Source organism: Lissotriton helveticus, chromosome 11 (assembly GCF_964261635.1).
Source record: "Lissotriton helveticus chromosome 11, aLisHel1.1, whole genome shotgun sequence".
Classification (NCBI taxonomy): Eukaryota; Metazoa; Chordata; class Amphibia; order Caudata; family Salamandridae; genus Lissotriton; species Lissotriton helveticus.
This window is the reverse complement of record NC_136072.1, coordinates 324,749,877-324,771,765: the sequence shown is the minus strand read 5'-3', so window position 1 is coordinate 324,771,765 and position 21,889 is coordinate 324,749,877. Positions and strand designations below refer to the sequence as shown.

Sequence of the window (21,889 nt, the reverse complement as noted above, 5' to 3'; positions counted from 1 at the left end):
ATAATTAATTAACAATTATATTACAGATTTAATAATTATAATTAAATTACTTCCCACCCTATTCCCCTATAAACCCACAACCCGCTACAGATTTATATTACACAATTATTACAAATTATTAAAAACTTACATTATTTTCGATATTTTTGTTGTCTATATTCTATCTAGTCGATATTATGTCTAGTCTATATTTTTGATTCGATATTTTGGCTATTAATATCTATAGTACTCGATATTTTTGTAGTCTATATTTTGTCTGGTCGATATTTTGTCTAGTCTATATTTTTACCTCGATATTATGTCCAGTCGATATTTTTGCATCGATATTATGTCTGTTTACTAATAAATGATTGAATAAGTTCCCAAGCACAGAGTGCTCGAAGTGTGTACAGGGATCACCCTTAAGATTCACCATACCACATGTCTCCGTATCACTATGTGAGCATAAGTGGCAATTGAAATCCCCCGTCACTATGATGTAACGTTCATTCTGTTCAGATCCCAGTCCCCTACGTATGGCATCATTTAATTCATCTAAGGCCCTATGTTGGTCGGCCTTTGGGATGTTGTTGTACAAATTAATCAAGATAATAGGGTGGTTTTCACCCGGCCTTAGGGAGAGGACCTGATAATAATGAGACCCCCACCGTAATTAAACAATTGGGAGTTAGATTCATTTTGTTAGATATAAAGGTACATAACCCCCCAGAACATCTCCCTCTATTATTGGGTTGTGCTGCTAAAAAGTGTGTGCGGTAGCCCACTAGATGTATCTCAACCTTCTCCCAGCATTCCTGGAGGCAGATTACGTCAAACTTGTCTACAAGTTCCAGGAATGTTGGGTCCTTTATTTTATTTGAAAGACCTGCTACATTCCATGATAGTAGGTCCATCCTAACCCTTTGGGGATGTCGTGGTGTCCCTGCGTCTTGTGTGATAGGGATTGGGATTCGGCCTGGGCTGGATGTGTGGACCACTCTAATAATCATCATCCCCCACATTCTTAACAGGTAACTTACTTCGAGTTGGGCTACTTATTTTAGCCGTCTCGGTAAAGATGTTCACTAGAGTGCCTGACCTAAACTTCTCATTTACTGTGGGGCATGAAAAGGTGGAGGTTACTGCTAAATCCGTATCCTTACCCTCAGGGACCGGGGCCAGTCAGTCTACCATCTCAGGACAGCCAAATCTATTGGCAGTCTGAATACCTCTCCAAGTGTCTCTAAAGGGTGAACCTCTATTAAAATTAAAATTGCCGCCCCAATCCCCCCAATCACCCCCCCCCCCCCCGTCTCGTCTACCTACTCTTCGCCAGTTTCCCTCATAAGCATCATGATCAAAGCCAGGACGCCAACTAGGGGGGTAGAAGAAAGAGAGGCATTTGGTGTCAATACCTTCAGTTCCGCCTTGTAGGTTCCATGAGCAAATATGATCAACCGTATATGGGTCCTCAAAATTTACCACAATGCATTCACCCAGGGTTGTTTTCCTTTCCTTCCCTATCCAATGTACCCTGCGCACCATTAAGATCTTGCTTGAGTGATTTGGCAGGAGTGGTCTATTACTGTTTAACCAATGTTGGACCTTGTTTTTCAACGACCAGTTCGCTTCCTCCTGTGGTCAACCAACTCTGGGACCCCTGTCATAACCACCACATAGGGGGCTGACTCGGGCGGTAAATTCACAATGGGTTTGCCGTCATCTCCTCCCCTGTTCTGTTCTCTAGTAGGAGGTGCAGACAGGGCCCCGTTTGGTCTTCCTTCCTGACTGGGATGTATACTAGGATTTTTGGTATTAACTCCCTTGTTACTCTCTGTAACTACAGGGGTCTTCGGTTTTGCAGGCACCGCTGGGGTAGGTATAATTTTTAAAGGGGGCCCCACAGGTTTATTATTTTGTGGTTTAGTTGATTGGTTAAGTTTTTTGGCCCCTCTTTTAGATGCCACTTTAGTTGGTGCGTTTTTCGTGAGAGCACAAAAGTCGGCTAACTGTTTCTCTATGTAGGACAATCTAACCTCTAGAGGGGAAAGATGAAGTTTAAATAGCTCACCCATTTTAGTTAGAAGTAACCCCTCGACTTCGTCGGTGTCAGAATCGCCAACAAGGATGGCAGAAGCCTCAACGCTTATTGAACTGACATCCCCGTTTGTCGAATCTAGTTCTAGTTGGCCATGGCCCAGTAATGCTGGTTGGTCAGATTCCTCTCTATAATTGTCGGATACTTCATGTGTTACCCAGGCTTTTTTTGTGTTCTTCTTTTTGTCCTTTTTTTTTTCTTTGGTATGGCACCCTCCCTCCTTCCCCTGGACTGCCCAGTGACGTTGTCACCTATCGATAAATTCAAAGTTAGTTCCGGGGTTTTTTCCAAAGCAAGGCTTAGCTGAGAATCCGTTAGAAGCTGGGATACTGATAAATCTACCTCTTTTGGGACACTATGAACTTCAGCATGGGCGTGTACAAGGCCTCTGTCCCTAGCCTTATCAGGGGTTCTAGCAGCTGAGATGAGACCCAGGGACTATCTTTTTGCCAAGGCAAGATCTTGGGAAACTCTGCGTTCAATCAGAGTAATCCCTTGATCAATGAACGAATTTGCCCTAATAATGAAGCTATGTATTGGGCCTGTTAGCTTGTCCCCCCGCCCCCCTCCGCTGCCGTTATGCTCCGCGAGCCTCGAATAGTCATGATATAAGCTGGGCCCGGGGCGTAAGCACAGAGACACGTCTAGTATACAAGTAAATAGATGAAATAAACAATTTCTATAAAATAACAAAATAAACTTACAAATCAGACAAGCTCAGGGTTTAGAGGGAGGGCCCAGTCCGGTCTCGCTCAGTCAGGAACGGGCACAAATGGGCCCGCCCTTGGCCCGGGCTTCGCCCGGGCGCGTCCCGCGGGCCGGAACTGGGGGTTGGCCTATATAGTAAGAGTGAGCACACCCCTTCCGCAAACAACACAGGTAATCAATGTCCAACCCAGATTTTAAAGTGCAGGGTGGAGGCGGGAAGAGGACCAGCTGTGGCAGATCAAGCCGCACTGCACGTTGGGCCTCACAGTCCCGCTGTGAGCCTCTGTGTAGGTATTCCACTGCAAAGTTAATTCCTGGTCCGGTGAACAGATGGGGGCAGTGCTCCCTCGGTAAAACACAGCACGAGCGGCTCTCGCGAAGCGGGGGCCGCGAGGAGTAAAGTCACAGGTTCAGAGAAGATGCCCAGGAAAGACAAAGTCCACGGGTCTTCAGCAACACGCCCCTTCCGCAAACAACACGCGTGCAGTGTCTAAACACAGCCGCGAATCACCATTGACTTTATATGGAGAACGAACAAGTTGCAATTTTAAAGACTTAGGGCGCCTACAGGTGAACTGCGATGGAACCCTTTTAGACTAGGACACTTCGAGAGTCCAGACCCATGGGAGCGCCGGAGTACTCGTGTTACCTCAACCAGGGAAGCAGGGTGCATAGGTGTCTTTTGGTGTCGGGTTTGTCGTCTATTCCAGTGGAGAGCTGCGAAGAAATGCTGCAGGGGACCAGAGGAAAAGTGTCCGGGTGGATCGGAGATGTGAAGAATCCGAAAGCAGAGAGGACCGAGTCTGGGTCTCTAGCCAGTGACCAGGATGGTGGTAAGAAGATGCCAGCCGATAGTGGGTGCTTTAAGGTGAAATAGGTGAAGCTTGACCCTTCAGCCACGAAGACCAGGAGGCGTCGAGGACGACCAGGAGCTGGATTCGAGTTGTCCCACGAAGGATGTTGAGTGCTGCAGCGTCGGAATCTGGATTGGACCCAATAAGCTTTGGCAACAGCAACCCACGCAAGATGACAAGATTGGCTTTGGTTCAGACCAGCAATGTCTGAGGGACTCCTCCTTTGGAGGGGAGTCAGAGCACGTCTGGAGCAACCAGAAAAGCTCAAAGAACAAAGGATTGGCCTTCGTGGGGGCTCACAAGCCAACAGACTAGGAACCGCGAAGGAGCCTCGAGTGGAAATGCACAAAGCGGGCCCAGGGAACACTCGTGGAGTGTAGGCCTCTAAGCTTCGGTGCAAAAGGTGCTCGGGGCAGGGGCTTCAAATACCCCAATGCACAACTTCGGGATACCTTGGGAAGCAGTTGCAGTTGCAAAATGCAGGATGTCCGGGAGTTCCGGTCCCGCATCTCTCGTGTCCGCTACAGGTCTCAGCTTGGCTGGGAGCCCGGCTCAGCGTCAGATGTCTGGAAGTCCGTGTCCTGTGTCGCAGAGTCTACGGGATCCTGCGGGAGCCTCGACAATGCAGACCAGCAAAGATGCATTTGTTGCCTGTTTGAACAGGGTGGTCACTCCTTGACCACAAGGGAGATTTCCTCCGTCTTCCAGTCGATATGGAATGTCGAAGGTCCAAGATATATGTTGCAGAGTTTTGTCCAGGGTAATCTGGGGCAGAGTGCCCCAGTAACCGGTTTGAACTGGGAAATGCATGTAGCACCTTGTGTGCCCCAGGCAGTGTCTGAAAAGCATTCACTGAATGCAACCCACCCTGCCCCAATACACTAAAGCCTGTTTGGGGAGGTGCTAGCACCTCCCTAGACAGGAAACCTATTGTCCAGGCCTCCCCTGCTGGAGTTTCGTCCAGCAGCAGGAGGGCAGACTTGTGTCTGTGGCAGCAGCATCCATTTTGTGATGCTGGGGCTCTTGTTTAACTTTATCCGGGTATACCAGTGTGTACATTTCTCTACCCTCTAGAAGAATGGAATGCTACCCCCGCCGCCAGAACTGGGGGGGGGGGGTAGTATTCCTAAGTGTTTGAAACCAAACACGACATGTTTTGATAAAGCCAAACCAAAGTTAGCATTAACTGCGAGGATTATAATGCACTTAAGACTATATGGTATGGCTATATCATAGCAACAATCGCATATCATTTAATTCTGGTCTGTCTCCCTGAGCACAGATAATACTGTAGCTCCAGCTCTTAGTTCATACACATGACAATGGAGTTCCGTTCATGGTTTATAACGATTCCATTTATTATTCCAATTATCTGTTGTTTAAAATGTTATATTCACATTTTTTAGTCACATCAATAATGCTTTTCCTTATTAATGTTGTAACAACGATACACATCTCTTCTTCCCTTTATCCCGATGCATTTCGTCGCTCTGCGCCTTTATCAAGGGAATGATCTGTGAAAAAAGTAATCCCACATTATATTCATTGCATTATACGGCGTACTAATGCCACCAAACAGAATAAACTATATTCCTGGTTCAATAATCTTAATTCAATATCATTTCCAGCTCATTTACATGCTACACCTATAACCGTCTTTTTAAACCTGAATATATAAAACCTTACATGCGTGGGTGCTGTCTTTATACGTAGTTGTAATTACGGGCTCTCGCGCTGGTTATGGATCTATTACACTCTTAACATGCTACGTTCATCTTTTTAAAGCGCTCACGACCAACTCGTTAACGACTAGTGTGCTTGCCCATTCTACCTTGGTTTCGCTTTCCCTCTAGTGAGATTACTCACTAAAACTGGGTTTTGGCCACTGACTGTTTGATATAACGTGATCGGCTTACCGTGTCGGCGTTCAGAGACCGTTACGCTGTCGCATCGCTGTGGTGCATGCTGGGAACTTGAATGGTGCGTCGCGTTACGTGCCTTAAAGCGTGTGTTTAAATGTTAAGCAAGCGTGCAAAGTTTAAAGGGACAGTGCCTGATCTCTTGGGGATGGCTATAGGCTGTAGGTTCTCTAATCCAATCTACGCCTCGTCGCTAAATACATATACAGATAGTTTAAGTGTTATTAACAACTAGATTGTCACAGTTCAATAAATGATTCATAAATAACAACCAAATTCGATTTTTTCATTGAAACCCTTCGGTTTCATCGTTTGCAGGAAAAATATCCAGTGATTTTCTCGTTTGAGTAAAGTTTTTCTGTTGTCTCTTCCTGGTTGTTTTTCAACTTGTTCTAAGATACACGCTTTTAATTCGTCCACTTGGTGATGCGCTTCAATAAAGTGTGTAGCTATAGTTGACTTCATCATTTTAGTGCGTATATTACTCTTATGTTCGTTAAGCCTGACTTTGAATTTCCTCTCAGTTTGCCCCACATAGTGTTTACCACATGGGCAGCTCAAAAGGTACACGATATTGGTTGAATCACAGGTTCCATTGACTCTTAATTTGATTGTTTTTCCGCTCTCTGGATGTTGGATATTGTCTCCTCTCAAAATGTTCGTGCAGTTATGGCAGTTCAAGCACGGCATCACTTTCTTGTCGTTGGGTTTTAATAATTGCCCAATGTTCTGAGACCTCATATAAGCGAATAATGGTTCTTTTGAAAATATCCCTTTGAAGTCCGGTTCTGTGGTCAATAGAGGCCAATGCTTCTTTATGATCCTTTTGAAGTGGTAGCTCATGGTTGAAAACTTACTCACACAGGTGATTCTCTGCTCATCGAGTTTGTGTCGCGGTGCAAACAATTCTTCTCTGGATTTTTGTGAAATTCTCTGTTGGGCTTGCTGCAATACGCTATCCGGGTATCCCCTGTGCTTAAACCTCTCTATCATAGTGTTGAATTGAATCTCCATTTGTTTTGGTTCCGAGACGACTCTCTTAACCCTCATCAGTTGCGAATACGTCAGATGTTTATAAGGGATGGAGGATGGAAGCTGTCATATTTAAGAGTGTTATTTCTGTCTGTGTCTTTTCTGTATAGGTTGGTTTGAAAGCCCTTGTTCGTTATCCTCACTTCCACGTCCAAGAAATGTATTACATCTTTACTCGTTTCCCACGTGAATTGGATCCTTTCGTCTATTGTGTTTAACTCTTCAATCTGGGTAATCAATATATCATGTGGACCTTCCCATGCTATGAAGATGTCATCAATGAACCGTGCAAATAGACGCGTATGGCTATATCATAGAACAGCTATAATGAGATGGTTCCGAAAGCTGCAGAGGGCTCAGCTCATGCTAGGGCACCCTCACACAAAACCAAGCCCTCTGCCTTCAGGATTGTCAAGGCCTGCCATAGGAGTGACTTGTAGGTTAATATGTGTCTATGTAAAGGTAGATATAGGTATACTATATCTAAGTAAGGGGGGCTTACACCACCTTACCCAGGCTGTATGTGCAGACCTGTGGTGCCATCTTGGAAGGCTGTCCAGGGGTGGCATAATACATGCTTCAGCCCCTGGTAGGCCTCTGGGGTACCTATACCCTGGATACCTAAGGTACCAAATACAGGGACTCACAAGGGTGACTCAGTAACCAATCTGGTATGTGCCTAAAGTACATGGAATCAATCTGATAGAGAAAGCAGATAGTCTGGGGCCCTGAATAGCAGGATCCCAGGCCTAATAAGTGGAAAACCAGCAAAACACCAGGCAAAACGTGGGGGTAACCATATAGTCAGATTTCACCTTCCTACAAACATTAGTACAGGCAACTTGCTGATGTCACTACATAGAAAAGCTACTACCATGAGGACGCTGTATACTTATCATTTTTGAGTCAAGGAAAATGTGCAAAAAGGCTGGGAAAATGTGCAAAGAGGCAATGTAAGATAGATACATTGGATACATTAATAAAGAGACTATTATAGATATACAAAAATATATAAATATAGAGGTAAAATAGAATTTACTGCAGAAGTCTATAATAGCAAAGGTAATCAATATTTACCCTGAATTGTTAATTTATCTCCGCAATCTATTGTAAGCAAGTATTTGTTAATGCATAAATTACCTAGTTTCTACAAATTCTATTCACATAGCAATGTCTCTTTCTCTCCTTGCTCTGCCCAATGCCTAAAATTAATTCCTTCGCTATTAGGGGGTATTTAAAAAAAAAAAATGTTTCTTATAAATAAAAAAATACAGTACAAAAAGACTTTTGGAATTATGTACAAGTGGGCTAATTCATCAAATAATTTGTACATGCCATGATCCTCCTCCCCAGTTCTAAAACCGCTTCTAACACCTCTCAGGACAAATATAGTTATAAAGTCAACCGCTATACCATTCTACCTTCTAGTTTCTAAAAACACTGTTGCCTCTTAGTGAATAGTAAATAATATATGGATTTTTCTTGACCACGAGAACAGAGGGAGGAGTGAACTTACACAATGTACATAAAGTTCTTCTTCAGTGTTTAAACCTACCGGCATTTTACTGTCTAGGTTCAAGATACATCTAGATTCTAGTCTTATCAATTCTTACTTTCTGTTCCCACCTTTAGGTTTATGGGGCACTGAATCAATGACAGAATGTTAGTTTAGACACATCTCCCTCATGAAACTCCTTGAAGTGGTGGGCCACTTTGTAGCTTTGGTCATTCATTTTGATGACCCTGATGTGTTGTAGAATTCTCAAATGCACTTTCAAAATAGTACTTCCCATACACATTTTTGGTTAAGTGCACTGAAGAACATAAACTACAATTACTCTTGCAATGCAGGGCTGTTCTAATCTGATAACTCTTGTTAGACAATGGGGATGTTACTTCTTTTGTATTGACAACAAATGTGCAAGCCTTACACCTGAGACAGTGCTTACACTCTGAACTACCTCTTAACCAAGAATCTGTGGTCTGTATTTCAGGACTTTTTGCACACCAATTATGGTCTCCTAGACTTGGCTCATCTGAAGGTCAATAGTGGTCTGCCAGATATTAAATTGCCTATTAAGGGATCACTTCTAACGAGGTGCCAGTGAGCAGAAAGTATTTTTCGTATACTAAGATGTTCCTTACAATAACCTTTGATCATTCTCAACTCATTTAGCTCTTTCTTCAAATTTTCTGTTTTCTTTGACATGGTACCTCTCTGAAGGAGGATTTCTTTACGATCTTTGCGATGAACTTTGCTAATGGCACCATCCGAAGTCTTCCTGTTGTACCCACAAGTTAAACCTTTTGCCCTCAGATCTGTTATTTATCTAGTACCCCCTTATCACTACAATTCCGCACCATTCTAAGATTCTTCATCTGTTATAATAAATGTAAGACACATTCGGGTGGAAACTGGGCATGCAGCAAAGAATTACCCGCTGTGGGTTTCCTATAGGTTTGTGTTTGGACCTTGCCATCACCAACGTAAACTGTCAAATCTAAAAAGTGTAACTCACTTTTGCTCATGGTGGTAGTAAAGAATAAATTACGGTAAGATCATTGTCATTGCGGCTCTCTGTGAACTTTCTTGCTGAATCCTCAGTCCCTTTCCATATAACAAAGATCATTAATGAAAAGGCTCCAAAGGACCATGTTTTCTGACCATTCTACTGCATACTTGTTTCTGAGCACCTACTCCTCCCACCAGCCCATAAGCAAATTCGCATAACTGGATGCAAAGCAGGTGCCCATCGCAGTGCCTCTCATCTGCCTGTAAATCAACCTGTCAACAAGAAAAGTTGTTATACAGACACTACCAAGTCGTTGACAAGATCAGTTTTGTGTGTTGTAAAAGTATTTCATTGCCCTCAACCAATCACTATGAGCATGCTCGTGTGGAGCGATATTACATCTATTGTGATAAGGGTTTATGAGTCCTCCCAATTGATGTCATAAATCCTTTTCAGGAAGTCCCCAGTATCCCGAATATATGATGACTAATTTTGGGAATATTCTTGAAGAAAGAAATAGATAAACTTGGATGTGTTCTCAAACAAACTTCCAGTGGCCGATACTATTGGCCTTCCTGGTGGATTAACAATGTCCTTGTGGATTTTTGGTATGAGGCAAGGACCGGTGTTATTGCATGTTCCTCCTTGAGGAATGAATATTCTTCTTTGGAGATCAAACTAAATCTCTTCATTTGGCCAAATCCAAACTATATTTGTTTTGACTTCTTCCATCTCAAGTTTGGAGGACAAACAATAGCAATCACTATCATTTAGTTGTCTCAGAGCCTCAGTTTTATACATGTGTAATGGCCATATATATAACATTCTGCATGCACACGTTTACTTTAACTTGCTAAGCAAAATGTACTAAGAAGGTGGGGTCACCTTTGAGAGGAAAAAAAGTGTTGACGCTAAAGGGAAAAAAAGTGGGTTTACTGTGTATATTAAATTTCATTTACCAAATTATGCATATACATGTTTACTTAAAAGCAGATTAAATTATAACTAGATTTGTATACATATAAAATACACAAAACATTATAAATTTGCCTCCAAAGTTGTTGTAAAGGTACTCTCCTGCTGCAATGTACTAACCTACAGTTGTTGGAAATGAAGTTGCTTTTTTCCTTGTCGCCTGCTCTGTATAGAGTCTCAATTATATTTGTTTTGCCAGATTTCTCAACCATTTTGCTGTACACAATATCAAGGAGGACTTCTCTAAATCTGCTGCTGGATATCCATATGTCCTTTTCACATAGATATTTTAAAATTAGCCTAAGTTAGTTGAGATGTGCTAACTTAAGCATCCTTTGAAATCATGGTGTGGTGAACTCGGAGATGGCACTTGTATGATGAGGTAAGAATAAATAGAACAGACGCCAAATTCAATGTACATCTTCTGATGTGCAAACAGTGGTGACTGTATACCTCCCTGAGAGCAGTCGAACATCCAGGCATTTTTCGTATACTTTGGGTAATTCTGCTGAAGTGTGACTTAAATGGTTGGCTTCAGTGAAGAGACTACTTGGATGCAAATCTCAGATTTCAGCACAGATGTTCAGAATTTTTTCTATGCTGTCTATGGTTTTGCTCTTAAGCATCTGGGTAAATCCATTAGAAAGCTATGCCCATTTGCTTCGGACTAAAGGCACTTATGGAAACTCAATTAAGGGATTGAAGTCTCACCCGATCAGTTAATAAATGACTTCTTGTTTCTCTCTTCTGGTAGAATGATTTAAGCAGTGACAGGGTACCTCCTTGAGTTTATTTTAATGCTGAATAAAGGCACAATTCATACAGTCATCCAACAATTACTGATGTTCAGGGACCTCATTAACTCTACTAGTTCTTCCATGCACGAGGGTACAATTATTTTCTAGCCATGGGGGTGGATTAGGTTGATGTGTTGATGAAAGAGGGACTGCAACTGTACAGGTTTAGCTGGTCCGACTGATTATTTTAATTCTGTCTATTTCAATTTCAAAAAAAGCTTTATTCGAATTGTTTATACAAATTCATAAAAGCGTACAGGTTCCATCACATTTAAGAAACAGTAAAAATCAGTATAAATTCAGATCATTTTACATACACAGTTAAAAGAGGGTAAGATAAAACTGTTATAAAAATTCTTTAAAAGGAAAATTTGGAACTATTAAACATTTAGTGTTTGCAAATAATTCATCAAGGTTCAATTTGGATTGATTTCCTGTAACTCACAATTGCTCTCAAGAAAGAGGAAACAGTAAAAATGGTGCAATCATCATCTAGCATTCTTAATTTGTCATATGCCCCTCTACATGACCTTAGACCCCAGGCAACAAGGAGAGGTTTCAGCAGTTTCCTCCTTGGAAGGGTATAAAAAGAGCAAAAAAGAATGCAATGTATATTTGATTGTATGGACACATTGTCGCAGGGGCAAGTTATTTTTTCCCCTTGACCAGTCATTGCACTGTGGTATAGTTACAATTCTAAAAAACTTTTCCAGACGAAAATAGGTCAAAAGCATGCGGTGATATAACGGCTGCTCAATCACAAGGTAGAACTGGATACCCACGTGTGTTGTTATTGAATCGTGATCCGCAACAGTTTTCTTGTGCCTTTCTTCCTGCCATCTTTTAATTTCAAAATATTCTCGGAGGGACTTTTTTAGGGCAGACCTTGAGATGGAGTCCATGCTATCTGGCTTAGAGAAAAATTCTGGGTATCCAATTTCATGCAACAGGTTTTTAACATAAGAAAACCATTTAATATTGGGGCCTCCGTCACATGCCAAACAGTCTTCTATTATCTCTCTGTTGAGGGACGTGCAAGGGTTAGTCCAAACATTATGCCACAGTAGAACCGGGGCAGATTTAATAATGTTCGATACATACTGGAGGGCCACTTCAGAGTGCATCAAATATGTTGAAGTGGACTTTGGAACGGCCAATAAAAACCGTAAAAACCGATTCTCAATATGTTGTAGCTTTTCAACTGTTTCCGTCCCTCCAGATACCCGCACCATAGGTACCGGTCGAGACATATTTGGCCTTAAAGATCTGCGTCGGCTCCCTTATTGGTCTACCCCCCAGTTTTTTGGCAAAGTTTGTCAGGGCGCCTGTGGCTCTGGTAGATGCCGAAGCCCTGGCGTTTACCGCTGGTTTCCATGAGCCTGTTCTCTCATAATGGACCCCAGATAGCGAAAGGTGTCTGCAAGCTCCAACCGCCTGTTGTCCAGCGTAATTAAACAGGGTGTTCTACGTTTCTTTGGGCCGCAGGACATAGTGAAAGTCTTTGAGACATTTACCTGGAGACCCCTTGTTTGCATGAAATCCGAAAATTGTTGAACCGCTTTTTGTAAGCCCACTTTTGTCTGTGAAAGAATTGCCGCATCGTCGGCATAAAGAAGTATGGGGATAGGGTTCCCTTTTATTGTGGGGTTATCAAAATAATGTTCAGAGAGCGTGAGTCCAACCATGTTTATATATAGAGTAAAGAGCAGGGGTGCAAGTATGCACCCCTGCCTTACTCCTCTATGGATAGGGAACAGTTCTGAGCATTCCCCCATCCTCCCGTATCTCACACGCGCACCCGCCCCATTGTACAGTTCCTTGGTAAAAACAAGGATCTGGTTGTCAAGGCCTATGTCCTTTAGAGTTTGCCATAGTACATTATGGTCGACACAGTCAAATGTCGAGCTGAGATCAATGAATGTTATATACAAATTTCTTTGTTTGGCATGTATGTATTTCGAAGTTATCACGGCTAGGTTAAGGCCCTGCTCGACTGTGCCCCTACCCGTCCTGAACCCATATTGGAGGTTGGAGAGTATCTCCCGTTCATCCAACCAATCCTGCATTCGGGCAAGAATGATCCTGCCTGCCATCTTCATAAGGCACCCAAGCAAAGAGATTAGCCGATAGCAGACAGGATCATTCCTGTCCCCTTTTTTATAGATCGGGACAACCACTGCCTCGGACCAGGTGGCAATAAAACAGATTTTATTTGAAGAGTTCAAAACTTCAGTAAGTAGGGGTGCCCAGAGGTCAGGTAAGCTTTTAAAGATATCGATAGGGACACAGTCCGGCCCTGGGGCTTTGCCCGCAGGGCTTTCTGCTAGAGCCTTAAGAACTTCTTCTAGTTTAAACTGGATGCGCAGTGGAAAAGAAGTACGTGGTTCCTCTGTGGTCATTATTTCATTGCTAGTTAGGGATGTTCCTGAGGAAGCTATTTACCTATAGAGACCCTGAAAGTGGTTCACCCAGTCCTGTGCTGTGATGGCATTGTCTATCCGAGGGCCCTGGGTTGCTTGGAGAAATGGGGCATTGACGGCCTTCCAAAAGGACGTGCTGTCCTTAAACTCGGAGGCTCCATGCAAAGCTGACCACGCCTGTAGTGTTAGCTCTTTCTTCCTATTTGAGAGAGCTTTACGGTATTTGCGCCTCGCTAGCTGAATATTAGATCTAGATTGGGGGGAGGCATGCAAGGATTTCTTAAGGGCAGCAAGTGCCTTAGTGCATGGGCCGTCGAACCATCCCTGAGACCCCTTAGAAGTATTACGGATGGTTCTAGTCAAAAGTTGTTTTATTGACGCACAGATTTTACTAAATGAGCCAAGAATAACATGGGGGTCCTCATCAAGGGACAGACAGCTATTAATTTCAGCAAGTACATTGGTAACCAGTTTTTGTAGGAATTTTTCAGGTGTCGCCTTTTCCCATTTAATGCAAAAACCATTTTTTGCAGAAAGAATGGGATTTGGGTCATATTTGACTATATTTTTACGGCATGTGTGACCATTTTTAAGGTTGAGTGTTACAGAGATAGGAAAGTGATCACTCAAGCCAGTAACGATGGTTTCCCATTTTGTCACCATATTTGCATAACGTGTCGGGAATAGAATAAAATCAATGACTGTGTTTGCCCCCCTCCCATTATAATTTCATAAACTCAATTAATCAGCACAAAATCAGTTAAACATTTTAAAGCATCTACCTTAGTCTGCTCAATACATTTGTTTAAACATTCAGTATGAACATAAGGGCATAAAATAAGCGACATTATTCTCTAGATAATGCTTTTAATCAATTATCTTCTGGTCAAACTTCATCACAATATTTACACTTACAACACATTATAGATACCAATGGTTGCCCCAAATGGAGCGTGCAACATAACAGAAGGGTGCAAGAGAGTAGTAAGTGCTTAGAGGGACAGAAAAATGGTAGAAGTGATAGCAAAAAATATATTTGCAGATACTTTTTAAACACAAAGGCGAATCTTCAAATCATCCAGCCTATGTAAACCTGACCACTGAAAAATGAAAAACTCCTTATTGTCACTATTTTTTACAATGAATAAATCATAGATTGTGCACATCTATACAGTGAGTACAAGGGTCCAGGTATTTACAAAACAGCGTCGACGTTTCGACAACCAGGGGTATACCCACAGGGTAAGCAACTATTGACCAAACAGGGCATAACAATTTATAAATATTAAAACCCGACGACATTCTAAAGATGTACCTACTCCTCTTTCATAGGGTCTCCTGATATACCCCTGGTTGTCCCATCCATTGTCCTGATGAAGACTCGCATGGCCCAGGCATAATTAACAGTGAGGCCGTAAGACGAGTCGAAACGTCGACGCTGTTTTGTAAATACCTGGACCCTTGTACTCACTGTATAGATGTGCACAATCTATGATTTATTCATTGTAAAAAATAGTGACAATAAGGAGTTTTTCTTTTTTCAGTGGTCAGGTTTACATAGGCTGGATGATTTGAAGATTCGCCTTTGTGTTTAAAAAGTATCTGTAAATATATTTTTTGCTATCACTTCTACCATTTTTCTGTCCCTCTAAGCACTTACTACTCTCTTGCACCCTTCTGTTATGTTGCACGCTCCATTTGGGGCAACCATTGGTATCTATAATGTGTTATAAGTGTAAATATTGTGATGAAGTTTGACCAGAAGCTAATTGATTAAAAGCATTATCTAGAGAATACTGTCGCTTATTTTATGCCCTTATGTTCATACTGAATGTTTAAACGAATGTATTGAGCAGACTAAGGTAGATTCTCTAAAATGTTTAACTGATTATTTTGTGCTGATTAATTGAGTTTATGAAATTACAGAGGTCTTGGACCATTGTTTTCTTATAACGTATGAAGCCCGGGTCCAGAACCTTTTGGGTTACCCCATTTCCTTAATGGTCCCCTCCCATTATAAGTAGGACTAAATAGTTTGGGGGGGGTTACACAGTTCATTTGTAAAGGAAAGGGAGAACTCGGCCGGTATATTGTTTAACAAATCCCCTAATTTAGTGTGGGAGAAATGAGTCGTAGGCCCATGATTATGTTCCTCCATACCACACACTCTCTGTGCACTCCGCAAGCAGAGAGAACAATTGAAGTCCCCTACCCACATCAGGGCCATATCCCCTGGTAGGGTTTCTTCGATCTTAGACAAGGTTTTTAGGAGGGTATTAAAAAATTTCTCTCTTTGCAACACGGGAATGTTGTTGTAAAAGTTTAGTAGGACAAAAAATGTTAGGTCGCCCCACGTTAAAATAAGAATTTGATAGTAATTATTATCAATGAGGCCTTTGACGATGGAGAGACCAGTGGAATTTGACAGGTACGTACAAAGGCCGCCCTTGGGTCTGCCTCTTATACCGGGTAATGCTGGAGTGAAAAAAGTTTTGTAACCCAGGATGTGGAGTTCTTCAGTGGCCCATGTTTCCTGTAAACATATAATAGCATGGGTCTGAGTCCATGATAGCCAAGATGCATTATTAATTTTTGAAGAGAGACCCGCCATATTCCAGGTTATGACACTTCCGGGAATTACAGTTTGGAGCGAATTGTTTGATTTGTTTGTTTCGATTGATACCAAGGAGAGTTCAACACATTCTGTTTGTAGAACAGATGGGGTGGCCACCATAGTCGATTGCAGTTGGACAATTAAACTGCAATTTAACAGGAGACCCATCCCTGCGGTCTTGTAAGGGTAACTCCCAGCAAATGTCCTTGGGAAGTCAGTCCACTGAATCTAGATCTGTAAAGGCATGGAATCGGTTTACCAGCGGGATTTGGAAGTTAATGGGCTCTTGGATTCTCTGAAAGGGATGATTCGCTACACATTGAGGAAGGAGTAGGGACCTGGGGTAAAAATAGCTTAAATTACGAATCTGTATCCCGAGAGTTCCACTCTCCTGGTACCAATCATTTAAAAAGTTAATGACTCTAGGGCCTTTTAAAGTTGATTATTACAACATCACCATTAGTATCCTTAGGCCTTCGACCCACCCATTTCACTCTTCTCACGAAAAGTAGATCTCCATTTATGTTTGGGGGGAGCGGTCTATTTTTTATAAGCCAGTGAATGACCTTGTTTTTAAGTTCCTATACCCTTCGGACTGACCTAATGTTAATTCAGGGACCCCAGTCAAGATGGCAACATAAGGGGCTGAATCTGGGGGGAGGTCAATCTGAATATTTGGGCGGGTGCTTTTATCATTGACAGGGTGAGGTCTTTGTTTATTGTTATGTGTTGTGAGTGTGCCATTTTTTTGCTCCCGCTCCTCTCTCTGTACTTAAAAGGTTCGTTGTGTTAGTATCTAAGTTTGATACCACGGTCCTGGTTTCCTTTCTCTCTGAACCCTCTGTTCTTGTTGCTGTTGTGGTAGGGGTTAGAGGCTGAGTAATGTCCACTACTAGTTGTGTATGGTCTGCATTGGTTTTTCCCTTAGTTATGCTCTTTAATATACTCCCTGGGTCAGTGTTGCTAGCTTTAGAGGCGGCATTTTTAGAGGCGTCCCTTAATAGGCCTGAGTTTAAGTTAACAGCTGCCTCAATGGAGTCTAGTTTCACAGGCAGCCTTCTCATTCAACAATTGGTAGAATTAGGGATTTTACCAGGACTTCTATACTTCCCGTGATCTGTTGTAATGAGGGAGGAGGTGTCAACGGCTGGCTTGAGGTTAAGTCTGTTATTGAATGCTCCGGTACAGAGGTATGGTGTTTGGGGGGATATGTATATGTTTTAGCTACTTTTACCTGTCTACCCCTTGTCCTTTGGCACCCCTTTTCCTTTTTAATGTGTTACCTTTAGTTGGACTCTTGTGATGTTTTTTTTGGGTAACTATTGGACTTAAGGGTTCTTGAATTGGAGGTTCATCAGATAATGGTACTGGGGGATGCACTATACTAGAATCTTTGCTACTATTTAGACTGTATAAATCAGTTTGCTGTGTAAGATCTTTTAACTGCGGGGGAGTAGAAATATTACTGGGCAGAGAGCTCTTTGTGTCTGAGAGCCGTACGGGAGTGGTGACTAACTGTAGGGGGCCTAAAGAAGAGCGTTTGTTTTGCAACTCGGTAGAGATACGGCGCTCAGTGATAATTATCTCACGTTCGAGTCTGGCCGCCGCATTCTTGATGAAATGATCGAGTGTACCCCTCCGGGGGCCCCCCACTAGTGGTTTATCTCCCCTTGTGGACATAGTCAGCTGTGTGATGGAATGATACGCGCACTATTAATAGTTGGATAAGTAAAGGTACAAGCTAGCAATATTACGGTGCAAGGTAATATGTCCACGGTACCTAATTTCTTGGCAGTCAGGCTTAAGATGGAATAGGTGTAAGTAGTATGGCCCAGCCCGGCCTCCGAGGGCCACAGAGGGCCCGCCCTTTGCCCGGGCTTAGCCCGGCTGGTCCCGCGACGCGGGAGATGTTGCCGTTATTTATGCGCCGCTTGGCGCGCTGCTCCCAGGTGCGGCGCTAAGGATGCTGGGATTAGTAGTTTATGTAGCCCGCTGGGCCCCCCCTCCACTCGGCGGCCACACGGCAAGCTGGTAATGTGCGGCGGCGGCAGCAGGAGAGTTGCAAGCATATGAATATACCAGATATTTGACAGTTATAATTCAAGTTCACCATAAAAGGGTTACTGACCAAGTCTTTGAGGGCCGCCCGCAATTTGAGGCGCCTCCTGGTGCTAATAGATGACGTAGGGCGTCGCCTCCAAGACTTCTGGGTGATGTAGTCCCGCTAGATCGTTGGGAGTAGGACCGGGTCCGTGACAGGCACAGCAACAACTGCGGGAAGGCAGGCAGTCGTCCTGGTTCTCAGCGCCTCCTCACAGTGACACAAAGGGCAGTGCTCCCGGTAAGAAAAAGCATCACACCTCTGCGACCCTGTAAACTCCCCGCGCTCCACCCTCGCCGTGCTGAAATCGGCAAGGGATAAGAGCGGGAACGGAAAACAACGTGGAGCAGAAAATCGCCTACACCCTTAACAGCCTCAATAACTGGCTGCAGGCTGGCGGCCAGGCGAATGGTGCTTTGGAGAATCCGGACCTATTCCACAGATGGAGCCCTCCTTTGCTGCAGCACGAGTAAGGAGTAAAGGAAGGAGCAAGGGGGGAAGCCGCTCCCCTCACCTCTCTCAATCGGCCCAGCTCCTGTCCACAGATGGAACCCTCCTTGGCTGCAGCGCGGGGAAGGAGGAAAGGAGGGAGCAAGGAAGTGCGCCACTCCGCTCACCTCTCTCAAACGGCCCGGTTCGGCCCATCTCTGATCGCGGCTCCGGTAGCGGCTCCTGTGGGGCACAAAAACCCATACACAAGTTCTAAATACGGCCGCACTAAATTTCATCAAAAAATAATCTTCTAGTTTTCTATCAATGCTCATACTACTCCTCAGCTAAGGTCATGCTTAGCTTCTATGCAAGCACAGTTTCAATATTACAAAAGAATAAGTTGGTTATGTTCGAGTGATCACCTCTTTACCAGTGGTGGTACAAACGCATCCACGCTTACATCCATGAGCACTGTTGCCAGATGGTTCACCACTTGTATTCTAATAACTTCTGTTTAAAAATGTTCTTCCGTCACATATCCAAGCACATGCCAAGAGGTGGAGGGCAGCATTTGAGGCTATCTTCAGACACATTCCAGTCAAAGATATTTGCAGGACTTCTACATGAACCACTCCACCCCACTCTACAAGCAACATGTGTAACAGGTGCAGTGCACAATTTGCCAAGAGATATTAAGGATTTATTTCACTTAATTGTATGACTTCTGGTTCTACATTTCCTCCTTTTTCTTTTGCTGTGGAATGTGCACACAGATAACAATAGGAAAGAGAAAGGAGGATAACCTTAACTTTATGGTGACTGGTACTGTCGGTTCACAGGATCTCTTATTTACAACATCCGGTCAGCTAAGCCCCTCTCCGACATCAATCTAAGCATCTCGACACCTCCAGATTTCATTTAAAAAAATTAACTTGCAACAGTGTGCACCTTCAAAGGAAGATGGGTTGCGCAAGAAGTGGGGCAATGACCTCTTAGTGGGGCGTTGAGAGGCAATTTTTGGTCATGGTGCTAGGTGGCTACTTACTCAAGCTTTGAGAATAAGTGAGACTATGTGAGCAAGTAGTAAGTTGCAATGAATGTTTGTGATTTGATCCAGCATTGCATAGAGGTCGATTTTTCAAGTCTTGCCCATACAAGTTTTTTTTAATTCAAAAGGTTGTACAAAAGAAATTGTGAAAGCTTTCAGAAAGTGGCCTAAAATAAGTTTGCATAGGAAGATGTTTTGAGAATGTTCACTTGTGTACTTTGACAACTAGACCTGCAAATATTTTATTGCAGTTTCTTTTTGAATAGAATAGGGCCAGTCCCCTGACAGATGTTCATGTACCAAGCAAGCAAATCAGTCTAATGATCAGGGCTCGAAAAATAAAAAAAATCTTACTAGACCTGCAGGTCTAGTAACTTAAAAAATCTACTTGATCCAACTGTAATGCACTTGACCTCTGTGAACAAATGTGACAAGTTAACAAGATTTAAAGGCATTTTTATTGCCCATTTACTTTGTGAGCAGTAAAGCTGCCTTTAAATCTTGCTATCTTGTCACATTTGCTCTGCTTTCAGAGACAGAAGTCAAGTTTGTCTTCCTACTCACCAGAAAGGGCGAGTAGGACCCAAAAATAGCTCGCCCTAATCAAATGCGAGCTGGAGAGTGGATTTTTTTAGCCCTGGTGATTCTTAATTGTGTTTTGCAAGCCTTTTTTAGCGTTACTAAAATTAATTTTTATTTTTCTCTCCCAAAGAACAGAGACGTCACGATTAATGGCAGTGTGGAAGAGGCGAAAGATGATGTTGATGAGATGCCTGTACTTTCTCAAGAGGCAACGTACAGCTTGGCTGGAGTCACTTCTCTAGACAGTGACTTGCACAGAAATATGCCCGAACTTAGTCCTAAGATTGGTGTTTCTGTTCCCATTGAGCTTTCTCCCCTGCAAAGGCTAGCTGGAGACTCAATAAGGAAACCTGGCAAGAATGACCCCTATCTGGCCAGATTGTCAATTGACAGATGTACAGCCACGGAACAGAGCACTCAAAGCTCCTTGGATATCAAAGAGGCCTCAAAAAGGAAAGACTGTGAGTCTTCCCACAAACGTCACGGGGGTCTGTGTCTTGGCCGAAAGAGGCAGCGGATACTCTCAGAATCTGATATCAGCGAGAGTGAAGACATCACAGTGAATTTAGCTGGCAGCTTTCTATCTCAGCGTTTGGTTGACGTTGAGAACAACATGTATGAGAGGTGGCATCAGGAGGAACAAGATCGGTTGTTCGCCTTGCAGATACAGAGGGAGCTGGACAAAGAGCTGAGCCAGGTCAACAGGCAGAAAGGCTCCCCAGATGGGTATTTGTTACGGCGTCGGGAGTCCTCTAGTGCAGCTGAATGCAAGGCTGATGTTTCCCAGGGAGAGAGTATTCACAGTGTCAAACAACCAAAAAAGAAGCCAACCCCGACTCAGGATGGACAATCAAAACCAAGGTGTGGCTCTCCCGATGAGAACAAGAAGCCATGCTCTGAGAGCCGCCCTGCATCACCAGCTAATGTCATCGTGCGCAGAAAGTGTAGAATTCCCAGCAAGTCTCCCTTGTTGGATGAAGGCAAAATCCTACAGTCTAGTAACAAACAGCCAACAATCCTAGAGATGTTTCATAGATCTGCTGCCAAGTAATGAAACCTGGAATTAAACTATCACATGTTTGGTTTCTTGAGTTTTTTTTTAATTACTTCAAGAGTCGAATAAAAGAATTCTGAAAAGAGATTGAAATATATTGTGAATTGCACATCAGTGTCGATAGTTTATCTATAGAGATGAAGTGGGTAATTCTCTGTAAATAAAGTGAGTAATTATTCTTTTATTCATTCTGCTTAACTAAGGAGGGGGCTGGGGGCTAAAACCCTTATGGCCAAAGAAAGAGTATTTACAAGACTAAGTTTCTACAGCTTGTTTAAAAATACATCTCTGTAATAACCTCAAGCCCTCCTGTATTGCAGCTGTTGAATAAATCAAAAATTGATTTGACCCATGCTTTTCTGCCACTGTTTGTGTACTTGTGATGTATTTTGAATCTCTTATAAATGCTAAATTTCATGTAACCACTCTCCATACCCTATACATTTGTCTATTTACCTCTCTACTGATAAACATTTGACTATTAATTGCTTAACTACAGGCTTTTACTACATGTATTCTTGAATAGGGCTGTTCTTTTTACAACTCATATGCTGCATGTTGTCTCTGTTTTGAGGAGACTGACTTATTTACGCCCAAATGTATTTAGTAGCCTTTTCACTTTTTTCATTCAACTCCTGTTGTCACATTTAGAGTCTAATCTTGACTTGTCATCAATCATACTCCCTGCATTAGTATGTTCAGTGTTTGAATTAAACAGGCCTTTAATTACAATGACTGATGCAGGATACAAAATTCTTGCAGA

At 42.9% G+C, this 21,889-nt stretch overlaps 1 protein-coding gene across 1 annotated transcript in view; it reads left to right on the top strand.

Annotated features, from left to right (window-relative positions):
* The window catches only part of RNF168 (ring finger protein 168), a 151,880-nt gene extending 130,406 nt beyond the window's left edge, over positions 1 to 21,474 (top strand). The window contains exon 7 of the mRNA XM_078665653.1: positions 20,203 to 21,474. Coding sequence (XP_078521779.1) covers positions 20,203 to 21,123 — 921 coding nt within the window. The 3' untranslated portion in view covers positions 21,124 to 21,474. The remainder of the gene's footprint in view (positions 1 to 20,202) is intronic.
* The last annotated feature ends 415 nt before the right edge of the window (positions 21,475 to 21,889 follow it).